General features: G+C 42.3%; 2 protein-coding genes across 4 annotated transcripts; one reads left to right on the top strand and one right to left on the bottom strand.

The window, feature by feature from the left end:
* Positions 1-161: 161 nt before the first annotated feature.
* On the top strand, positions 162-2,020 carry arl14 (ADP-ribosylation factor-like 14). Its single transcript, XM_058068619.1, has one exon. It carries the CDS (start codon positions 293-295, stop codon positions 902-904), a length of 612 nt encoding a protein of 203 aa, XP_057924602.1. The 5' UTR covers positions 162-292; the 3' UTR covers positions 905-2,020.
* Positions 2,021-2,545: 525 nt separating this feature from the next.
* LOC131125503 (zona pellucida sperm-binding protein 3-like) lies at positions 2,546-8,077 on the bottom strand. 3 transcript variants are annotated; one of them, XM_058067121.1, is made up of 10 exons: positions 7,539-8,075; positions 6,753-6,868; positions 6,554-6,657; positions 6,090-6,267; positions 5,859-5,976; positions 5,679-5,764; positions 5,381-5,607; positions 3,277-4,914; positions 3,026-3,145; positions 2,550-2,942 (listed from the first exon to the last, which is right to left on the bottom strand). In XM_058067121.1, the coding sequence occupies exons 1-8, from the start codon at positions 7,917-7,919 to the stop codon at positions 4,877-4,879; spliced, it is 1,248 nt and encodes a 415-aa protein (XP_057923104.1). In that variant the 5' UTR covers positions 7,920-8,075; the 3' UTR covers positions 2,550-2,942; positions 3,026-3,145; positions 3,277-4,876. The 3 variants fall into 3 exon arrangements, with proteins under 3 accessions (XP_057923105.1, XP_057923103.1, XP_057923104.1); XM_058067122.1 differs by having other exon boundaries at positions 2,546-3,145; positions 5,859-5,925; positions 7,539-8,077; XM_058067120.1 differs by having other exon boundaries at positions 2,549-3,145.
* Between the last annotated feature and the right edge of the window lie 674 nt (positions 8,078-8,751).

The raw sequence follows: 8,751 nt of genomic DNA, 5'->3' as shown, positions 1-8,751 counted from the left end.
GGCCCTCATTGCAAAATGTTTGATCCCCCCTCTGTAGAAATAGTATAGAGGAATATTGTTGGTTTTTTTCTAACCAAGTGTTCACTTACTGTCAATATTGATTGTATCCTCTGTGTTACTTTGTCCGCTTATCAGCTCAGCTAATGGTTCAACTATTAAGACAGACACTTCTTACAGGAAATGACGTCGCATCAAGAACACACCTTAACATCTCAGGTAAAAGTTGACAGACAGAAAGCAAACAACGTAACAAGTAACAATAGCGAGGCGCATATCCGCTGTATTCATCTGAATGGGCCAGCGGGGAACCAAACATCCGGAGGTCCGGGTCCTCCTCTTGGGTCTGGACAACGCGGGCAAGTCGACCCTGTTGTACAAACTGAAACACGGGGCGTCTTTCAGCACGGTCCCCACCATCGGCTTCAACGTGGAAATGCTCGACGTGAAGAAAAGGCGGAAGAATATCGCACTGACCGTGTGGGACGTGGGCGGCCAAGAGCAAATGCGACGCCACTGGAGGGGCTTCCACCAGGACACCTCGGCTGTCGTGTTCGTGGTGGACAGTGCGGACCGGGAGCGCGTGCAGGAGGCACGACGGGAGCTGGAGAGTACGCTGAAGAGCGAGCACCTGCGCGGCCGTCCACTTCTCCTTCTCGCCAACAAACAGGACATCGACGGGGCCATGACGGTCACGGATCTTAAAGAGGCGTTCAACCTGAGGAAGATTTGTGGAGAACGGGAATGGTTCGTACAGGCCTGTTCTGCCTTTATGGGCAACGGGCTGGACGACGCCCTGAAACGGCTTAGCCATATGGTGAAACTCCCGTCAGAGTCTGCCGCCACTGTCAAAGAAAACTTTATGGACACAATGGATTACCTTAAAGCCAAGTCTCTGAGACGTTAAATGGACTACACTTGGCTAAGTTTCAATTGAATTGAATTGAAACTCATGAGAACTGTATTATACTAAAAAAGCAGCAAAAATAATGCATTATCATGCACAATTTAAACCAAAAAAATCGACAAGAGTTAATAAAATGCAACACTAAAGAAATAATTACCACCAAAACAAAAATGTTTGACCATTCAGTTATTTTGTTTAAACAAAATTCCAACAACATTTATTAAATGATCTATTTAAAAATATGCGTTCAAATAACAAGCAGGGGGCACACAATGTCCTGCAAAATGACCTTATGCCATCTAGATAGATATGATCTTATCTTCCATCCATCCTCTATGCTTCTTATCCTCATTAGGGTAGTGGTGGTATGCTGGAGCCTATCCCAGACGACTTTGGGCAAGAGGCGGGGTACAGCCAGCCAACTACCGGGCACATATAGACAATATTCATATACCTATGGACAATTTGGAGTCGCCAATGAACCTAACATGTTTTTGGAACGTGGGAGGAAACTGGAGTACCCACGCACACACGGGTGAGAACATGCAAACCGGTGTCATCTTCAATTAGGACAAGATGACTTTCTGAAAGAGTATTGGAAATCAAGAAGATACCCTGTGGAAATACATTATGGTTGTCTACAATAATACATTTCTAGTTCTCACTTGACCTCATCCAATATTGTTTAGGACATTTGTTCTCCAATGAATGAATACACAAGTGCCATTTCATTTCCTCTTGGTGGATTTTTGAACCGCCACATACATTTCTGTTGGACTTCCTCACGCCAGTATGTCCATTTCCATCTCGTGTGCTTTGGCAGGCTAATTCATTGCAAGTAAAATATGAGGTCTGATGAACTAAACAGTGAGCTACCATTAAATGGAGTCTCTGTGATAAGACACCGCTCACAACACATCGACTGTAATGTGATACTTGTTATGCTGTGGAGCTGAAGATGCTGTAGGCAAATAGAGTTCATCATGAGTCATCTCTGACTTTCTGATATTACAGAAATGGAGCACTTGACATAAATCCTCTGAAATATACTATAGGCGTGTATTGAGTCACATTTTTGTTGACATTTATAATAATTCTGTTATTCTGTCATTTTGATGATTCTTGGTTTAATAAATGTTTAACGTAAATAAACATGGAACATTTCACAGGGTTTATGAGTTAGATGTATTTTATTCATATTAAATACCATCCTGCATCTGTAGCATTATACTAAATGTACTGTTATGTTGTTGCTGAAATTACTTTGCAAAAAAAATGACGCCCATCTGACTATATGTGCATTATATACACTATTGTGTACCATTGCGCAAAGAGTGAGATTCAATAAGGCAACTTATAATATTGATAGTGATTTGGTTAGGAATATACTTTTATTATTGTGGTTGTAAAGCTACACTGTAGGTGTTTTTAGTATTTATGCTACTTTATTTAGCAAAGATTATTATAGAAAGAGCTCCCGGTATGATGTCGTGCAATTACCCAGCACAACCTCCAAGAAAACTGTCATTTCTGACAAAACCTGTCATTTTGCTCCTTTACCTGAACAAAGTGACCATATTCAGGGTTCCTCTGAAGCTAAAACTGAGAAAAACGTAAAGTTATTAATAGTTTATTAGAGATGTGCTATCAGGTATTGGTAAATTATTCATCAACATTAGCAAAGCCATTAAAGTCAGATTGCTACTTATGCAGCATCATCCTCATTAGCCTAACTGTTCTTGCTTACGAGACAATATTCCTTCAAAGGGCATCAAATTATAACAAGTCTTTCCTTTGATTTAAAAAAAAAAAAAAAAAAAAGTGTCCTTGTCAGGTAGTTTGTCCCACAGAGGAATTGGGCTGTCCATACCGTACTGTCTCCTCGTATGTTGGCAGATGTTTGCACTGATCATACGTGGGAAGATTAGCAATGGTTCCACCGTCCAAGAGACTGTCCGGAGTGGAGCTCCCCACCAGCAGCTCCTGTGATGTTGTAACAGCCGGGTCTCCACTGTGTGCAGGGTTGAGCTGCCTGGACCTAGAACACAACACTCGCTGCACCAAGTATCCCAAGGCAAAGAGAAGAAGCATAATCAGAACACCAGAAAGTTTGCGAGTCACCATGGCAACGTGGTAGTAAGTCTTGTCCTCCAAGTGATTGCAACAGGTTCCTGCACTGGTGGTGGCGTTTCCTCGAGGGCAGCATTCCTGGTCATCCCGGCAAAGAGCGTGTCCGCATCTCTGGATGGAGTGAACAGACGTGCCAAGAAAAAAGCAAACGGTGAGGACAGCCAACACTGAAGCCATCGTTCCAAGCGATCCCGCGCCCTGATAGCAGGAGAGAGCGGATGCAGAAGAGACAAGTCACTCACTGAAGGATGTGGAGACTGACGCATCATTATAGTGTCCACAGCGAAGCACCTCTCGCTGAGCAAGTCCCACTGCCTGTGCTCTGCACAACATAAAAGCCCAAGTGTACTTTGGAGCATCACAGATTTATTACACACTTAGTGGGCCTGTTATAGCCCACCAGTGAATTGCAACCCAGACATTACATGCAATGGCTTATTCATTTTCTAAGAAAGTAAACAGGCGCCCGGGAAATCGACCAGTCGTTTTCTCAAAGTACTGTAACATAACCAATGATTTATCATAGGGACATGGGCCAAAAATGGCTTCAGAACCATGGACAGTACTCAACACCCCAAGAACACAATGTGAGAGATGCTGACCAGAGGTGGAGGAGATGCTCGTAAAAAGTATTTGTAGCCCACAGCGAAGGCCCCTAGGTATAAAATCTTAATGGATTAAAAGCTTGTCAACAAAAGTGGTCTTGTGCAGTAAAATGCTCCCTGGTGGTGTGCTGCTGTTGCATGTTTTAGGAATTAATAGTGCAGGTGGTCTGCTTCCAGCTTCCCAATTATTCATCTGGAGATTGTTTTGTACTAAAGAACTTCCAAATAATGCAAATAAAAATAGAGTTGGAACAGACACTGTACCGCGCCTTTCACCCAAAAACAGCTATGATAGCTATGATCCAGAACACCCGCGACACTAGTGAGGATAAGCGACATACAAAATGCATGGATGGCATTACCATTGAATGTATAGCCTCCCATAACACCAACTTCGAATGGGTGGCTATTTTTCCGAGACTGACTGTATGTGCACACACTATAGACATGCTGGGCTGTACAGTTTTTTACAGTCGGAATGAAAATGTTTCAGTTTAAGTTCACATTCTCAAACGGTTGACCAATTTTTATTTTTTTTTACATATGCAAACCATAGGTGTATTAGCTGTTTTTTAAATGTAATTTGACGCTAAAGAGGGACAGGCAGACCAAAACGTGCTATAATGTGTAAGTAACATGCAACAATGATATACAACCATAGCTTTGATATTGATGCTGTTAAAGCCAACTTTTCATGCTACATCAGGGCCCCCGCACAAATAACCAATCAATAAAGTGACTACATGATGGGCAGTTTGTGGGTGGTAATGGAAGGAAGTGCTCCATAATAGCATGCCTGCTTCACTCAGTTCAAAACAGCAGATATGTCGGATTGATCAGTGGACGCCGAAAGGATGGATGTGCGGTGTTTGTGTACTTGAGCAGAAATAGACAGCGCATCTCTCCCATCCATTTCTGTTTGTTGCGCCTAATGAGGTTGAGTGCTTAGAAACCCAAGACTAATTAAATTTTGTTTGCAAAAGTCATTTTGAGCCCGGAAGCGACTGAAAGCTGGAGAAATTCAGATGAGTAGGTTAAAAACAACAAAGCACGGCTCATGTAAAACATATATTGGAGAAACATGTACAGTGTATCAAACAGGGATCAAACGATTTCAGTGTCCTACGCAGGGCGTCAAGTGACCTCCATGGATTCATCTTCCAATTGGCAGCTCAAATCAGAGAAATTGCCATTCAACCACGTTAGAGGTCCTGATGCAAGTATTGTTAGAGACTGTCTATTTGACAGTAAGAGGTCCAAACTGGATGATTCGCTCTGTAAAAACAGAGAAAATGTGTTATTTAACACACAAAGTCACGTCTGTCCACTCCAAGTAATTGATTTAGTTTGGATTTTACAGTTTACTGCATATGATCCTGTTCAGCTACCAAAAGTAACAGTGGAAACATTAACAAAGACACTTACAGCCACCTAGTGGGGGGAAGAAAGAAGGCACGTTTGGGGAGAGGCGTTTGTTCAGAAGTACAAACGGAGGAATAAAATAGAATAGAGGCTGATAACTGAGAATATGCGGTAGGTTAATGAGTCTGACAACTTGCACATGAATGTTTGAATGAACAACCAAATTACCACAATTAACAGTGCCCCCTTTTTCAGGCCAAAGGACCAATCTCATTTATCTGACATCACAATTGGTAATATATGGTAAACCGTGATATGCTCCAATATTTTTGCATGAAAAATCAGTAATTTGGATAGCACCTTTAAAGCATGTAGTCACCTGCTTTAGAGTTCATCAGTTCAGAAAAGGACTGCTGAGATTTGTGGCCTGGGAACATTCTTGGGCGGACCTGCAGAGAGCTGCTCGACTGTTTTGGGTTAGTCAGAGCAAAATTCCGCATCGACTTCATAGGCTGCTCTGTTTCTCTCTCTGTGGTTGTTTCTTCTTTGACTGCAAGAGGATCACAGGTTCTACAGACCTGGTCTTCCCCATCCACTGACATCCATCTGAACATGGAAACAAAAGCTATAAAAAGGGCACACTTTTCTGAAAGAGAAAAACTGCAAGACGAGATTACCTGTTGTCAACAAAAGAGCAGGCCCTGTTTTGAGAGCTGACTGCTGACGTGGTTGGGACTGCCTTCAACCAGCAGGTGATGTAAACCTTGGGAATATACAACTAATCAGTCATTTCCAGAACATTACATCTGGCTTAGGGCACAAAGAGAACATGCAGCTCATCGAAGGAGGATGTTAACCTGACTGCTGGGCCCTTGGTGGAACCTAAAAGCGTCCAGCTGAAATCGAAGCGTGTGCTCTTCAACCCTGGACAGGAAGTGAGAGCTGGAGTTTGTCAGGAAGGCATCAGTGAGACATCTAGTGGGGGGGGGGGAATAAATGGTATCAAATCAAGGTAGGCATTCATTCTAATTGCACAGCTGCATGGCAACACCACGACAGGTCCATCAGGTCTCGCAGTTAGCACTCACCCATTACGCTCGATAAAGTCATATCTTGCCGTGGACTGTGGGTCAGGGGCGTCTGTGGCCACACAATGGTCGACATAGACTCGCAAGGGTTTGTGTTTGCGGACCACAGCGGACACTTCAAAGTGCATCGGGTCACCCAAGTAGTACGTATGAGACCGCCTCACAAACTGCCAGTTGTCTTCAACATTAACAGAATTTCCATTTCAATATAGACATTTGTAATAGTGTTATATTAGATTATACATTATAGCAGTGTTTCCCAACCTTTTTGTCGTACCATTCTCCAAAAGTAGAATGTAACTTATTTTGGTGCAGTTGTTGCACAAGTTGAACCAGCTGAAGTGCACAAGTTCCATTTTATTGTTTGCCTTAATATGTACCCATGCAATTTACTCCTCGGGGTACGCATACCCCTGTTTGGGAATCACTGCAGTATAATATAGGGAATATGAACAGGAAGCTACCAGTCATAAGGCGCAGACGGAAGCCTATATAATGGTGAGCTGAGGCGACAGAGACCCAGGGTACCCAGGTGGGATACAGGGAAACTTCATCCACTGAATACTTTCTGGAAACAAGAGTGTAATAAAACGGAACAGTTCACTATAGAAAACCATACAAGTACAGAGACAAAGTAAATCAAGTCCTACACATAAGACTCACTTGTCAAAATGGCACTCAACTGGGATAGCTGCTCCATCCAGTCGAAACAAGCCATCAGATGACTGCTTGGGCGAGTAGATCAGCACATTAGAATAGATGAGTATGTCTCCAGTTGACTGGAACGAAGGGATAGCGGAATGAAGCTAGGGTTAATGTGTATTTTCAAAAGGTAAAATGCAACCTTATTGCGATTAACTTTACTTTATTGCACCACAACAGCATTAAACAGTATAAACCAGCGATCCTCCCCTCAAGAAAAAAAATTATTATCACCAGATATGTCACATCATATTGTAGCGACACTGACGTGTTCATGTTGAGTGTCTGACTTTTCCGGGTGACTGTGAATGCACCAAGTGTGGGTGGCGTGTTGTTGTGGAAGCACTGTTGAGTTGCTGGCTGTTGTTTTAGCGGCGTGGTTACGGCCGACAGTAGCCATTATTGTTGTGCAATAAAAAGCTTGTTATCGACCACAGTCGTGTCATTTCCATAAAATATGAAGCTGCTGTGGCTTTATGAGTTTCAGATTATTGGCTCTCGATTGGCTCATGCGATATTTGTTGTAGTGTTCTGTCTTAAAACGGTTAAGACATCATAAATGTTACATGTTTTGCTATGCAGACCACGTGACTTTGTGGTGTGCTGGATCTGGCCCCTGTGCCTCGTTTTATATCTGTGCTGTAAACAGTGGTGTGAATTAAGAATCAAACAATACGCTATTTGTTGATATACAATTTCAAGCCAAAATACAAGCACTTTAGAACTTTTAAAGGGAAATACAGATACCGAGAGTCGAGTTCCACAGTCCAGCAGGTCTGCCAGGATAAGCAACGTCCCCTCTTCAGTCTGGGAAGCACGGCACGACCGCCCTTCACTCGCTGGTGGCGAACCCAGACGCAGATATTCCGGGTTCAGCAAAAGGCCCGTGTCGAACAAGTCAGCTTGAACCACAACCTCGATAGCGTCGGAGTGACACTTCACACTCACAGGTTTCGAATTACTTTCGTGTTTCTGTGTCGAGAAAGGAGACTGGACAAAACCAGAAGACGCCCGGCTCGGGCCTTGAACTTTGAGGGGGCCGTACGATGCATAGCGGCTCTCTGTGACGGTAAAAACAACAAGGACAAATGTCCAGCACCGGTAGATTCGGGACTTGTTGTGATTCATTGTTAGGATCAAATTCCTAAATGTTCCACATTAATCTGAAACATGTGACCACCGATATCTTCACATTTTAAGTAACGTTTCTTCTTCGTGGTGTTTATTAGCGACATACCGTTAATGAGCCAAAATTGGCGCCAGGTGGCCAGCTGACTGGCGTCATATCCGGTTAGGTTCCGGTTCTTTTCACGTCCAAATATAAATACTTTTTGTTGCTACTGGTTTATATTTATACTCACATCTAAATCATAATGTAAAACGTAAGTTTTATCAATCACATTTTGTTTATGAGCTATTAACCAACACAGTAATCTCACTCTTTCCCTTACAATACTGAAGGTAAATTCAGTTCATTTTATGGACTCCCTAAAGTAATTCGGTTCACCTGAGTCATTATATATATGCTAAATGTCGAACAACCAACTAAAGAGTCATCCAAAAATGCGTGGAAATGAGTCAGTGAAACAATTTAAATAAATAATTGGAGTCTGTATTTGAAGAGCTTGCAACCAAAAGGCGCTAAATCCAATTTTCACTAAATTGCATGTTTTTCATGAGTTTAATAGACCTCTGTCATGTGTATCCAAATCACATATTTTGGTCTTGAAATCATTTTAAAAAATATGAAAAAAAGTGAAAGTGAAATTTATGCTTTCAACCAAAAGGCGCTATTTCCATTTCAGATTTCAACCAAAAGTCGCTAAATCCCTTTCTTTATTCTTTATTCTGATTGGCCCAAGTTTCCCATCTATTGATAACACTGGGGAACAATATTTTTTCAACTTTCTGTTGCATTGGATTTTTTAACTGATTCTGAATGATTTTTAGGTGCTGATTT

This window comes from Doryrhamphus excisus, chromosome 3 (genome assembly GCF_030265055.1).
Source record: "Doryrhamphus excisus isolate RoL2022-K1 chromosome 3, RoL_Dexc_1.0, whole genome shotgun sequence".
In the NCBI taxonomy this organism is placed as follows: domain Eukaryota; kingdom Metazoa; phylum Chordata; class Actinopteri; order Syngnathiformes; family Syngnathidae; genus Doryrhamphus; species Doryrhamphus excisus.
This window is presented reverse-complemented; position numbering and strand designations above follow the sequence as displayed.